This window comes from Drosophila nasuta, chromosome X (assembly GCF_023558535.2).
Source record: "Drosophila nasuta strain 15112-1781.00 chromosome X, ASM2355853v1, whole genome shotgun sequence".
In the NCBI taxonomy this organism is placed as follows: domain Eukaryota; kingdom Metazoa; phylum Arthropoda; class Insecta; order Diptera; family Drosophilidae; genus Drosophila; species Drosophila nasuta.
Window position 1 is genome coordinate 28,022,221 of NC_083459.1, and position 14,116 is coordinate 28,036,336.

At 34.6% G+C, this 14,116-nt stretch overlaps 5 protein-coding genes across 8 annotated transcripts in view; 3 read left to right on the forward strand and 2 right to left on the reverse strand.

Annotated features, from left to right (window-relative positions):
• Window positions 1-8,160, forward strand: part of LOC132796178 (large ribosomal subunit protein eL30) — a 197,800-nt gene extending 189,640 nt beyond the window's left edge. Inside the window, exons 1-4 of one of the 3 annotated variants that reach the window (XM_060807252.1) lie at window positions 6,979-7,055; window positions 7,133-7,178; window positions 7,260-7,405; window positions 7,929-8,160. In XM_060807252.1, the coding sequence (XP_060663235.1) occupies window positions 7,158-7,178; window positions 7,260-7,405; window positions 7,929-8,097 (336 nt within the window). In that variant the 5' untranslated portion in view covers window positions 6,979-7,055; window positions 7,133-7,157 and the 3' untranslated portion in view covers window positions 8,098-8,160. Of the gene's footprint in view, window positions 1-6,973; window positions 7,056-7,132; window positions 7,179-7,259; window positions 7,410-7,928 lie in introns of those variants that run through there. The other 2 variants (XM_060807253.1, XM_060807254.1) reach the window with 2 other exon arrangements.
• Window positions 4,730-5,606, forward strand: LOC132796613 (small ubiquitin-related modifier 3-like). The gene is made up of 3 exons (XM_060807851.1): window positions 4,730-4,839; window positions 5,117-5,233; window positions 5,295-5,606. The coding sequence occupies exons 1-3, from the start codon at window positions 4,822-4,824 to the stop codon at window positions 5,457-5,459; spliced, it is 300 nt and encodes a 99-aa protein (XP_060663834.1). The 5' UTR covers window positions 4,730-4,821; the 3' UTR covers window positions 5,460-5,606.
• LOC132796612 (UPF0488 protein CG14286) lies at window positions 5,324-6,691 on the reverse strand. Its single transcript, XM_060807850.1, is given in 4 exon segments — window positions 5,324-5,923; window positions 6,187-6,265; window positions 6,267-6,322; window positions 6,403-6,691. Coding segments are annotated over 4 exon segments (606 nt in total). The 5' UTR covers window positions 6,575-6,691; the 3' UTR covers window positions 5,324-5,624.
• Window positions 8,161-8,193: 33 nt separating the features above from the next.
• On the forward strand, window positions 8,194-9,628 carry LOC132796176 (zinc finger protein 346). Its single transcript, XM_060807249.1, has one exon. It carries the CDS (start codon window positions 8,387-8,389, stop codon window positions 9,440-9,442), a length of 1,056 nt encoding a protein of 351 aa, XP_060663232.1. The 5' UTR covers window positions 8,194-8,386; the 3' UTR covers window positions 9,443-9,628.
• A 232-nt stretch (window positions 9,629-9,860) lies between these two features.
• On the reverse strand, window positions 9,861-14,106 carry LOC132796177 (protein NipSnap). 2 transcript variants are annotated; one of them, XM_060807250.1, is made up of 6 exons: window positions 13,953-14,106; window positions 13,281-13,401; window positions 12,538-12,717; window positions 11,214-11,507; window positions 10,996-11,138; window positions 9,861-10,928 (listed from the first exon to the last, which is right to left on the reverse strand). In XM_060807250.1, exons 2-6 carry the CDS (start codon window positions 13,340-13,342, stop codon window positions 10,780-10,782), a joined length of 828 nt encoding a protein of 275 aa, XP_060663233.1. In that variant the 5' UTR covers window positions 13,343-13,401; window positions 13,953-14,106; the 3' UTR covers window positions 9,861-10,779. The 2 variants fall into 2 exon arrangements, with proteins under 2 accessions (XP_060663233.1, XP_060663234.1); XM_060807251.1 differs by lacking the exon at window positions 13,953-14,106 and adding an exon at window positions 13,740-13,880.
• Between the last annotated feature and the right edge of the window lie 10 nt (window positions 14,107-14,116).

Sequence of the window (14,116 nt, forward strand, 5' to 3'; positions counted from 1 at the left end):
CCAGTTTCAAAAAAGTTTGCTACAAATTCAAAAAAAAAAACATATTACATATGAAAATTTAAATATATGAATATATGAGTATATGAATATATGAGTACATGAATATATGAATATATAAGTACATGAATATATAAGTATATGAATATATGAGTATATGAATATATGAACATATAAATTCAGTCAAAACATAATAAACTCTGCTTGGGTAGAAAAAAAAAAACTAGAAAAAATTTAAGTAAAAATGAAAACACCGCCGAAGGGTGACAATAAAAATTCTAGGAACACAAGGATTACGTTGCCTGATCGATGATTTTCGATATATATATTTTGTGCTGTAAATTTTTTAATTATTTCTTTTTTTATTTTTATTTTTTTTGGTTATAAGGGTATGCAAACTTCGGCTAGCCGAAGAACTAACATAATATATATATACATATATATATAAATATATATCTATTATATTCATATAATATTTTTTGTGTGCTAATATGTGTGTGTATTACTATTTGACTTCATTTTTTTATATGTGTATGTATATCTATTTTTATATGAACATTTGTAATTTTTATAAACAAAACCAAAATAAAGTAAAAACAATTTTATACTTTTTATACGGGCTTACGTGAAAATACCTTGTGCTATATAAATGTTTACTTTAATTTCCAACAAAACAAAAACAAAAAAAATCAAAGAAAAACCAAACAAATACGAGAAATCAACAAAATAAGCATTTTTATTTATAACAAATAAAAAAAAAAAAACGTAAAAGAAAAACTAAAATATTTATATATCAATATGAGAAAATAATTGTAAATATGATTAGAAAGACTTTTTTGTATCTTTATGTTGTTCTTTCTTTTTCTCTATTCTTTATTTCTATTGGAAAAATTGCAAATAATCCCTGAAGTGATCGAAGAGATCGACACAGACATATTCCTTACATTAAGATTATCACATTATAACTACGGTCAGCAATTCCTTCTATATAGCAAAACGAAACGAAACAAAACAGAAAACAGAAAAAGAGAAAAAAACATAATGTTAAATATATATAGCCGATATACATATATATAGATATAGATATATCTCAATATATGTATGCGTATATATGAATAATATAAATATATATATATATATATGAATGTGTGTGTGTTCCTTTCCCTTTTTTTCCTTTTTGTCTGCTTACTTTCAATTGCTTCATTCATTGTCTCTTTACACGTCAGTCTATTTTGCAAAATCCAAAGATTGATTTTCTGAGAATTGCAAAATATTGAGAAATGTATTCGAATATGTACCTACACATACACACATACATAGTGTATCTAAACTTACCACTGAAATGGAAATTTAAAGAAACATTTAAGTACCTTACAACAACAAAGCTTCTAACTAAACTGCTGTGATCAAATCCAATAGAAATGAGACATATATTCAAACGATGACAAACTACTCTCGCTACCAACTGTACCCAATGGTAATCGATCCACTGTTATCGATACAATACGATGCGATCGACTTTGAGGTTATGCACGTGCATTGCTCGAATTTATCGGACATTTGCTGTTATTTGTTGTTCATTGTTTATTTGGGTACAGTCAGTGTGTGTGTGAGTATGTGTGTGTGTGTGTGTTTGATCACAGTGGTACAAAAGTACCTACTAAAAACACAGAAATATGCATTCACAATATTGGACATGGATCACAAGAAGCAAAAACAAAAACAAAACAAACAGAAAAAAAAAACAACTTTTAGATATATTAGAAAATATGAAAATGAAACACAAACAAACAACAATTTTGTACTTTTATATATATATATGATTGAATATATATATAGAAACCAAAGAAAAACAAACATAAAACATATATGCCTCCATATATATATAAATATATATACTTATACTGGATTCTCAATGTGTCGTTTAGTTCATTGGATAAGTCAGTTTGATATAAGTATATACATACATATAAAATCTATAGATCAATGGTAAAAACCAAAAAAGAAAAACACTCTTGCCACCAGCTCCAGTTCCGATAACATTTCTGTAACGGAATTCAAGAATTCTGCATTAAAAAAAATCAAGAAAAAGAGAAAGAAATAAGAAGAAAAGCGGCCGAACCGAATCTGAAAAAATATTCTTTAAAAAAATATGCCACAAACAAATTCTGATAATAATAATAATAATTCCATTTGATGATGTTCTATTAAACCGTTCCAATCAATTTCAATACACAATAGATCTATGAGAAGGATTCAGACAGATAACTTTAAATCTGAAAGATGAACGGAATAATACTTTAGATACTTTGAAATATTCCAATACGATCTGCTGGGGTATAAAGTAAACATAAAATGGAGACATTTCTTTTTTTTTGAGTGTTGAGAATTGTAGGGCGTATGAAATTATACAGTATATGAAATATTATATAGGCAAAACCAAAAAAAAAAAGTAAAGTAATAATAATAAAATAAAAAGAAAACAAAGACCGATTGCTTGATAGGCATTCTCCAATTGTGATACCAATGTAAGACAGTCAGGCGGATTCAAAGCCCACTCTGTACAGATAATATGTATGTTATTGGAGGAATCCGAGAAATGAGAAATGAAAAATGAGAATTTGAGAAACTGAAAATGAAAACGAGACGCGAGAAAATGAAATGCCTCTGTATGCCCCACTATAAGTTGTACCCACAAAAAAAAAATGTACATAGTACAGCTAAACATAATAATGTAATATGCATGTACGTTAGACCCACAGAAGACACACAACAAAAAATAGCGTAAATATATGTCTTAAACAAATACATAAATAATGAATTCAAATGAAAATAGAAGAACTAATCAATTAAGAGTAATATGTATAACCCAAAAAGAAGCCCTACCAAACAGCAAACAATAAGTTCTAGTTATGTACATATATATAACAAAAGAATTATATAATCTATTATCGATAAGTGTATCTCGAAAAGTTAAACGATAAACTTTATACACAAGACATATAAAATTGCTCATCTCTAGTTAGTGCGGGAAATCGGGATACTACAAAAAAAAAACAGAAAAAGAATTCTAATAATAATAATATTTCTATACATAGTGCATACACAAAATAACACAATACAACACACACATCTTTCATTTTTCACTCTACGATGATTGATTGATTGATTGACACTGCTCTTTTTGATACCTCGTTGATAAAAACAAAAAACAAAATGTGTATGCGCTAAATATCTGAGACGTAAGCCCCCAATATATGTATGTGTAGTCGAAACATTTTGAATGTATGTATGTATGTAATTGTAATTGTTTAAGTAGTTAGAAGATAACAACAACTCATTTATGATTGTAATTTTTGTATATTTTTAGATAACTTCGAAAAATTGAATTGCTAAGCTTTTTCAAAACAAACCATCTAAATGTGCATTACAACTAGAGTTTTAGATATCCTTTTCCCCCAAAAACAAAAACAAAAACAAAAACGAGAAAACAAAATACATGTATATGCATGTTTGTGCGTGTCCGAATGTATCTGAATGTGCGAATATTCTTCATAGTATTATATATATATATTGTATCTATATGTATGTAGAACTTTTTTTTTTCCACATAAACGTTCTTTGTATTGGATCTGTGTGATAATCAGGTTGAGGATTTTCCATCCCCAGAGAAAGATGTTCTAGTTTAAGCTTGAATTGCAATCGTTAGCGATCGATAACATTGATCGATTAAAAGCTGCTCAATTTCCCAAGAAGAAGAAGAAAATCGAATCTCGTGAATTCGCCACATTCAGTATTGCATGCACATACTGCTCTATATATATATACTATATATGTATGTATGTTATCAACAATATGTTTGTTTGTTTTTTTTCTAAATTTCATACATCTGTGTATGTAACAATTAATAATTAAATAAATGCATATCAGTGAATACAATAAAAATAAAATACAAAAAACAAAACAAAAAAAATAACTATAAACAACCAAAAATATAGATGTATGTACATTTTCGTCACACATGCATACTATGTACATCTGTGATGTACGGATGCACATAATATGTGTGTGTGTTGTGTATGTACGCATATTATTGTTAGTACATAAAATATGTATGTATGTATAATCAATCAATTCAAAGCAAAACAACAACAACAACAACAGCAACAACAAATTGTGTGTACATAAGCATAGAGTTAATATTATAAATGTAACATACAGATTGATATATTATATATATATATATATACATATATATGTATACATGTGTGTATGTATTATATATATATAAATATAGAAAAGTAATAACTTCCATATTGAGTATTTTTCATATTACCTTTAATAGAATAAAGATTATCGTATTATTCAAAAATACCCCAAGTTTGCATTTTGCATTACAATTTTAGCAGCTGCAGCGTAATTCAAATTTTAACGCCTGCTTTTTGCAACTCTTCAGTGCATTCCGATAAATATCAGAAGGTTATCGATTTTCATTTAATAGTCTTTTAAATAAATCTATTATGTGTCTAAATGTTGAATGATAAATGAATGTATAAATAAATGCCATAACAAAATATTATTTATTTCTACAATTAATTGTGTTCAGCTAGTTATCGACTATCGTGGCATTTGCTTATCTGCTTGTTCGCCGTGCAGTCATCGATGTTGTATCGATATTGTTGAAAAGAAGAAAAATTCTCAATCGATAGTGGCAGGCGATATTTCTCCACCTCTATTAGTTGTTGTTCTTGGAGTTTACGTATCGGCGTAGAGAGTGAATTTAGTGTAAATTGTAGCACAACAAAATAAACAACCGCGAACAATATGTCTGAGGAAAAAAAGGTAAGTGTAAACTTGTTTAAAAACATTTTCATCAATGCTGCTGCTGCAATGATGTCAAATACAATGTGCCCACAATAATGCCGGCTGACTGATGCGGCACACACACACACACACACGCACACACGCACGCAAGCAAAAGACACAGACACAGGCTGGCATACAAACAAGCAAATGGCGCGCATGCAAAAGAATGAAATGTACAAACGAACAAGGAAATTGTGGTGTAAACAAAAACTGATATGCAATTAATATTCTTTATTGCGATTTTATTGCGCAGGCTGAAACTGAGCATATCAATCTGAAGGTGTTGGGACAGGATAATGCCGTCGTTCAATTCAAAATCAAGAAGCATACTCCTTTGCGCAAGCTAATGAATGCTTATTGTGATCGCGCTGTAAGTAATATACAACAACAAAAAAAAAACGGCATGCATTTCATCATCTCGTTTCTTACAGGGCCTTTCAATGCAAGTGGTGCGTTTCCGTTTTGATGGCCAGCCAATCAACGAGAACGATACGCCTACATCTCTGGAAATGGAGGAGGGCGATACAATTGAAGTCTATCAGCAGCAAACTGGCGGCGGTTCTTTCATATCTCAGCAACAACAACAACAATTGTAATATTCCAACAACAACAGCAGCAACAACATGAATTATTCCAGTTTTTAACGATACATAACTATATATATTTTTTTGTCCCATTGTACCGTCTCACTTCTTGAATTGTACAAAATGCATGCACATAATAAAACGTATTTTTAGCAAGTATTTTAATTTAGTCTTTATTCAATTCTTTATAGCTAATCCCGCCAGATTAATATCGTCGGCTGCATCATTATCATCGATGCTAAAATTGAACTTGAAGGGTTGCGCTGTTGCATTGCTTCCAGCAAAGAGACTGGAAACTTTCGTTTCCACAGCTGATTGTGGAACTTGTGGGGTTGTTGTTGTTGTTGTGGAGCTCGAGTCGGGTACGGCAAAATTAAAGCGAAAATCTTTGCCCGATGTCAACAGTGCTGATTTCTTAACAAAACTCGATTTCTTGTTCATCTCAGCAGCCGGTGTAAATTTAATTTCTTTGGAAACTGTAATTAAAAACAAAAAAGAATTACTACCGCTATGGAAAAGAGACAGCAAGCTGCACAGTTTGGAAGGAGACAACGACAGACGGCAGCTGATTCTTCGTTTTCGTGACGTGCAAGGGCCACATGTATTCCTTGTCGTGACGTGCAAGGCTAGCGCAATCAGTACACATGTCCTGCCAGGGCTGGCGACATGGGGTTTAAATGTGCTTAGCATGGCGCTATTTTCCGACACTTAATTGTTGAATTAATAATTGATTGCTCACCTAGAAGCATCTTCTTTTCCTCCTGCTGCATTTTCAAGCGATAATCGCCTAGTGCCAACTTCATCACCTGCCGCTTTTTTAATTAGCGGTGCCGTATTGCTGGTCAATGTCTTCAAGTTCTTGGCTGTGTCCTCGGCTAAAATACACACATATGTACATATGTATGTCAGATTAATGCTTTATTTTGCCAATTTTTATTCAATTTTACTGACTTACCAATTTTTTGATTGAGCTTGCCGCTGTTTAGTGCCGTCTGCAGTTGTTGTACGCACCAACAAAGCTCCAATTCGAATTGAATATCGTTGTCGCCATCAAATGTCGTCTTCTTGGGTATTGCCTGTATTGGAGGGGGCTTATTTACTGATTTTGGACCTTTGCGGCGTTGCATCTTGTTTAGTTTTTTTTTTATTTATAAATATGGCATGTGCGTTGATTCAAAATAAAGAAACGCTCAGACATACATAGATGAGCGAAGGCACAATCATATGGCAATTGTGTGTTTGTATTTGTGAGCCAGCCACATGGATAACGCTTGCTTGACGTCACTATTGCCCTAAGACGGCGCTTATCGATACAATAAACTTTTACTAATTTATGTGGTATAATTAAGAGTCTTTATAGTAGTGCTATATACTAGCAATAAATTATTATTATTTTAATGCGCGCCACTATCAATAACATTTCGTTGCATATGTGTAATTTCATTGTAAATTAAAATCGAATTTGTGGCGATTAATCGATTGGCAAATGCAACCTTAAAATTGCGACCATATGTTTGTGTTTTCCAACACTGGAGCACTGGTTGTGGTATCTAACGCGTTTCCGTTTCTGGCTCTGCTCTTTCTTTTTGACATTGTCGGCCGACTAAGGTGGGTGTGTTTTTTTTGTGTGCTCCGACTTAACAATTTTTGCTAAAACGTGCAATTTCTGCTTTTGTTTATTACAGTAATTTTGTCGCTTAAACATTCAATATGGTTGCCGTAAAGAAACAGGTAAATACAAAAATAAACCGAAATGTTTTGCGGTTCAACATAACCTAACAATTGTTTTTCCTTTCTCTTGGGACTTTGCAGAAGAAGGCTTTGGAGAGCACCAATGCTCGTCTGGCTCTGGTGATGAAGTCCGGCAAATACTGCCTGGGCTACAAGCAGACCTTGAAGACCCTGCGTCAGGGCAAAGCTAAGTTGGTGCTCATCGCCAGCAACACTCCAGCTCTGAGGTGAGAATCCACGTGCACGCAGTGTTGTGCCTGGAAATGTGTTTTAATTGCTACAGAGAAGTAGATTTCCATTACATCCAAGTAACGGTTGTTCGTTGTGTTGTGTTGTTGGTGGAACCATATGGAGTCTTGCTTAATGCTGACTGAGAAATATGATTCCAATCAAATTGTGGAAACTATGGAGTAGTAATACATATATCTCAAGCAGTGTAACAGAGACAGGTAGCTAGTTCTCTGTTCTTACCTCGTCTGCTGCATTACGCACGGCTCCAAAAATGGTTCCAGTAACTACGACGACGACGACGCCGCCACCAGAATTAAAGTTTGGAATACTTGGGGTAAGGAAATGAAATTGAAAACACAATATTAGAGTTGTATATGATGATTTATGTAATTCCGATCGCCATGACGATTCCTTTTTATTACTAGAGACTCTTTCTGAAGCTCAAGTTAATAAGGATTTCCGTTTGCTATTGTAGCATATATAATTAATGTATTGTTTTCTGTTATTCTCCGTTTATAGGAAGTCTGAGATTGAGTACTACGCCATGTTGGCCAAGACCGAGGTCCAGCACTACAGTGGCACCAACATTGAGTTGGGCACCGCTTGCGGCAAGTACTTCCGCGTGTGCACCATGTCCATTACCGATCCTGGAGATTCGGACATCATCCGCTCGCTGCCCGACAACTAAGTAAATGATTACAACTAGTTTTCCGTTTTTTTGCTGAAATAAAAAAAGCTATTCGTAATTGTATTTGAAAAATGGTCTTATTTCTGTGTATCGATACAAAGTTAGTCGAAAGTGAGAGTGTGTGGTGGCTGTGGTAATGTGTCGATAACAATCGAAAGTGCGCCTGCCATACAGCAGCGCATCTCTAGCAGCCGCATTTTGAACACCGATTGATTTGCTCAAGTTTGCAGCAGCGGCGTGTGTTGTGCTTGGTTAGTTGTGAATAGTAATTAAAAGGGAATCACAAAACATGAGCCAACCTGGCAATCGATTTGTGGCACCTGGCCGACAGAATGCTGCATCTGCAGCAACAACGATACCCACGGTTGTTGCATCACAGCGTCGCAACTTGAAACGCAAATTGGACACAACGGATGCAGCGATGGATGCCAGCAGCAACCAGACGCTGATTATGTTTCAGGGACGCGACGAAAGCTATCCGGACGAACTCAATAAACTGATAATGCCGCTGTCCTGCCAACTCTGCAAATCCCAAATGACCTCGATGAAGAGTGCACGCGATCATTACGAGTCCAAGGCACACGATCGTCACATCAGCGCTTGGCTGGCCAAGAACTACACCGATGTGGGACTGCAGACGCCGCCGGTGAAGCGCATGGTTAAACAGCATGGGACGACGGGACCCAATGCCTATCACTGTGAACTCTGTGACCTGCCGTTGACCTCGTTAACGCACGCTCGACAGCATTATGCCGGGCGCAAGCATCAGCTGGTGGAGCAGAAGCGTTCGCGGCCCTCGGGAGCTGGCTACTACAGCCAGGAGGGCAAATGGGTGCGCACGGGCAGCCGACCCGAAGCGTTTGTGGACGACGGACGGTTTCGCATTGGCGAACAGTTTCTCACCCAGGCAGCAGCAGCAGCAGCAGCTGCCACACCAGACTCCACAACTCCCGAGGAGCCGAAGGCCATTGAAGTGGTGCAGAGCAGCAAAGCTGGTGAAACAGTTGCTGCCACCGACATGGATGCCACGTTGAGTTGTCACATCTGTCAGATAAGCGTCACATCGGCATCACAGATCAAAATGCACATGGATGGCGCCAAGCACCAAAAGAATCTACGCAAACAGCTGCAGGAGGAGGAGCAGCCATCGGAGGAGATGAAACAGTCAACGACAAGTGATATTCCACTCTTGGCTGCCGATATGGATCTGGCCATGTATCGAACGCCATCGAATTCGTACTATTGCAAGATGTGCAACAAGGCGATGAATCACATCAGCATTCTGCAACAGCATCTTCTGGGCAAGAAGCATCTCAAGGCGTCGCGTCAATATGTCGCCAGTTAAACAATGAAAAGTTCACACTTGATTCGAAATGCCATAATTCAATTATATTAGTATGTGGGCTTTAACTATGCATTAATATAAATTTAGTTGAAAAATATCGTATACAACTATCGTATAGCATTCAATTGCTATCCTATGCTGAAGCTAAAGAGTTCATCTAACGTACAAATGATTTATTTTTGTTTTTTTTTTGTTACGAAAGTGATTTATAACAAAATGAACTAAGAAGATTTATTGTATTACAAATTATAATTTATAACAAAATGAACTAAGAAGAAATTATTTATTGTGTTATAAATTATAATTTATAATGAACTGATTTACGATAAAATGTTTTATTGTGTTTAAAATTATGATCTACAAAAAACGAATAACGACAAAATGCTTTATTATGTGATTTTTATAAGTAACTACTTACGAAGTTTATTTTAATGTGCTCAAAACAAATTATCCAAGATATGAATATAATGAAAAGTTGTCAATTTAATGATGATAATCGTATATGAGAAACATTGAAAATGGAAATATAAACACAATTCGATAAACTATAAAAGGGAATATAAATGTTAATTTACAAATGTAAGCACAAAGTTAAAGTGAATCAAGCAGCATTACTAGATTCTACTATATAACGCTTTAATTCTCTATCCGTCAGCTGTTTATAATATCCAGTCTGTAAAACTTAATACAAAAGTAACTCAAGAGCTAATGCAACTGAAATTTTATAGCTAAAAGCTCAAGTGTTTAAATTAAAACCGAATTTTTTTTGTATGTTTTCGTTGTGAGAATTTATATAGAAAATAAAAAGTGAGAAAGTAAATAAAGTAATATGTTTTAAGGTTAAAACATTAAACTAAAATTCTGCGTTTAAATCAAGTCAATAACTTTCTTAGTTTAGTCAGTATAATGATTTAAAGTTAATGCTGTGATCCAGATTGATAAAGATAAAATTGAAACATTTGCAAATTCATTTACGATTTATTCTCGTAGATAATATAGTAGTATATAATATAACGTTAACATGTGTGTGTGTTTTTTTTAATTTCACTTTTAGTTTGATGATTTTTTTCTTTCTTTTGGAAACAAATGTAAAACGCTCGAAAACAAATGCACTCTTTTTGTTGTTGTTGTTGTGTTTGTATCTTAAGAAATTACAAGGTATATATATAAATGGTTGTGTGTGTGTGTGTTCGTGTATGTGTGTGTGTGTGTGAGCATCGGTAAAAATGCTGTCATTATTTACAAGCAATCTAGTTTAGAGCCGATCTACAGTTCCACATATCAGCTTGACGACACATTCCCTCTCCCTCACTCTCTTCCTCTCTCACTCTCTCTCTCTATTGTGAGGGCGAGAACTCGGTGGGGGCAAGGACGCGACAGTGCATCTCACGGATGAGGGGCACAGTGTAAGCGACGCATTCATCCCAGCCAGGAGAACGCCAAGCAGCCTCTCTGGTCTCCTTGCGATCCTGCAGCGATTTGTAGCCTACGAAAAACGAATAGTTTCAACAATTGAATTCGGATGTTAATGTTAATGTCCGATCCGAACTTACACCAAATGTGATGCACGTTATAGAGACGTCCGATCTGTGAGAAGAATCCAGCAAATGCCTCGTTGTTGTGCTTACGGAAATTGATCGCACGCGCCCAATTGTTGCCCCACTCGATCATCGTTCCCGGCGTCAAGCGGTAAGAACTGCAAAAAAATCATCATACATCATTATAAATAAGTACAGTTGGATTTGAATTGCAATTCGATAGCGAAACTTGCCGCATTTCGTAAATGTTTTTGCCCTCGCGACTCTCGATTTGTGGCCAATAGCTGAAGGCCAACAGATATTGGAGATGGCGGGAACGCAAGAATTTCGAACGTTCGTTCATCAGCTTGAGATACTCGGGATCATTCCACAGATCCTCCTTGGCCTGATCGATCTTCTCAAAGCCTCCAGTGTATTTCCATAAATGCAGACACTGATCCATATCGCCCACTTGGACAGTCCATGAGGCAACCAAATTGCACGACAAACTCGACTTTTTGTCATTGATCAGACCAACAGTGTTCTTGCTGCAAATGTTTTCAAAAGAAATCGAGTTTGCATTAGAAAAGTTTTGGGATCGATGTGTTTAAAGAGAACGAGATGCTGTCAATTTTAGTACAACCGAAATTTGGAAACTACGATTAAGTTAAAATTTAGTTTGCTCTATAAAAGATATAAAGGTAATTCTTTGGCAACATTTGTCTGACTTAAACAATTTCAAAAATAAGTAAAGGTTATACTACATATAGAGCTTAGATTGATTTTAGAAACCCAGCTTGGGTTAAATGATTATGGGAAAACTCTCTGGCGGAACTTGTCAGTGAAAAAATCATAAAGAATATCCTTGTAGCTCGGATTGATTTTAGGAACCTTTTCTGTTTTACACTTAATCGTTAATTTTGTGGAATACAAACTTTCATTTTTGCAATCATCTTAAAACAGAAAATTAATTCCAAACTCATTCTAAACTCTAATTAAAGTGGTACATATATAACCTTTACAAATTTTTAAAATTGTTTCAGTTGTTGTTTTTTTTTTCTTTCTCAAAATTAACAACTTTTTTTGTATATATTTTTTTGTGCTTTACGAGGCATTTTCGCCAGAGAATTACCCATATATATTTTCATTACAACAGCTTGAGAAGCAGCCTTTAAAACAGTCTACAGCTGAAGGGTTCTGTTGCTATATAACAGATCTTCTACATTTGCTTTTTATATCAATTAACTTATTAATAATATTCATAGCATATCATCTACATTTGCTTTTTTAATTAAGGTATAACTTCTCAATGATATTCATAGCTAATCCTATATATAATTTTTTCTTTTTTTAATTGAGTTATAACTTATCAATAATATTCGAAGATGCTTTCTCTACATTAGGTTTTTAATTGAGATATAACTTATCAATAATATTCATAACTGATCCTATACATTTCCTTTTTCATTGCTAGAATCCTGATCGGTTTGTCTATATATATACGCTTCCCTTATGCTTCTCTTTCTAGACTAAAGTTGGCAGCACTCTCAAAGTGTTGGGAATGGAAATAACACTCACTAGTTGTTCAGGTAGGCGCCCATGGAATCGGGACGCACATTATGCGTGTGGAGGGCATAGATGATTTCCTTGTCGCTGAGCATGCGACTGTGCGACTCCTTGGTGGGTTCAATTTTGCGCACCAACAGCTTGGAGAACCATGATTCCGAGTCCCGACAGCTGGCTGTCGTTGAGATTGATCTAAAAATGATGAAAGAATTAATTATTATAAATGGAAAATAGTGAAAGGTAGGTAATGAATTCATATTTTATGTTTATATACGATATTTTGCAATTCTTATTATAATATTGTGTGGAAGAAGATTTTTTTTTATGATATTTTGATATTATAAAGAAGAAAATTGATCTTGCCATATTTTGGAATTCTTATTATAATATTATAAGGAAGAAGATCTATTTTCATAAATATTTAAGCATATTGTTATAGAAAACCCTTTTAACTGACATTGAAAGTTATTTAAAAAGGGCAGTTTTTATAGAAAAAAAATTAACGGAATGATATAGAGACTTTTAATAGTGTTGAAGGGATAAAAATTAATGTTGAATATTATATTTCATGTTAGTAAATACATTTTTCAAGTAAATCCTTTAACTACACATCAAAGGTCATATCAAAAAGAAACAAACAACAAATGCAGTTCATATAGAAAACGACTAACAAAATGATACCGACTATATAGTACGATTTGAATAATGTCTTATCGGGCAGATAGGGCATGGGAGTTTTTGGGATGTTGTCTTACCTGATAGCGATTAGAGCGGCATTATTGTTGGCCAGGGAGCAGATGTTACGTATGTTCAACATTTTCGCACTGACGACGATGATGACGGGATCAAAATACGTTGGATGGTTGGGATGGGAAACTGTGTGTGGGAAATCAATTGCATGTTATTTACTCTGATGCTTCTTCTTCTCCTTAGCTTTGCTGTTGTCATTGTTGTTGTTGTACCGCTGTTATCACCGGCTGCGTGTCTGTATGTGTGAGTGAGTGTGCGTGTGTATTTTGCATTGCCCTCGTGTACTTTAGTCAAGGTGAAGTCAGAGTCAGACGAAACAAACAATCTCTTGCTCCCCTTCTCCCCCAAAATAATGCTCTTCTTACACACACACACACACACACACATATGTGCATAAATGCATACATATACATGTATGTATGCATGTGTGTTGGATATTTAAATTGCAGTCCCACTTCGCTCACCTCTTTCCTTGTGGATACACTTACAAATGTTGTCTGCCCCGTCGAACGCTAACGGATTATGTTCGTTTTGTAAATATATCAATATAGTTATATATACTCTATACACATTGGCTTCGCATTCAATCTTATCATTTGAGCAATGCCCAAAAGCAACAACTAAATTGAGCACACTGTTTGTTGTTGTCCGTTTTTGTCTTTATTTCCCACACTCACCTGTAATGCGTGTTGCAGTCTTTTATCCAGGGTTTTTGTATTAAAAAAAAAACGATTTTTTTTATAATTAATTTGCTAATAAGTTGTTATGTATATGTTTATATTTAAACAAAAAGAAAACTAAAAAATTTGTGCTATAAATAAATTGGCGATAGGCTGCACGA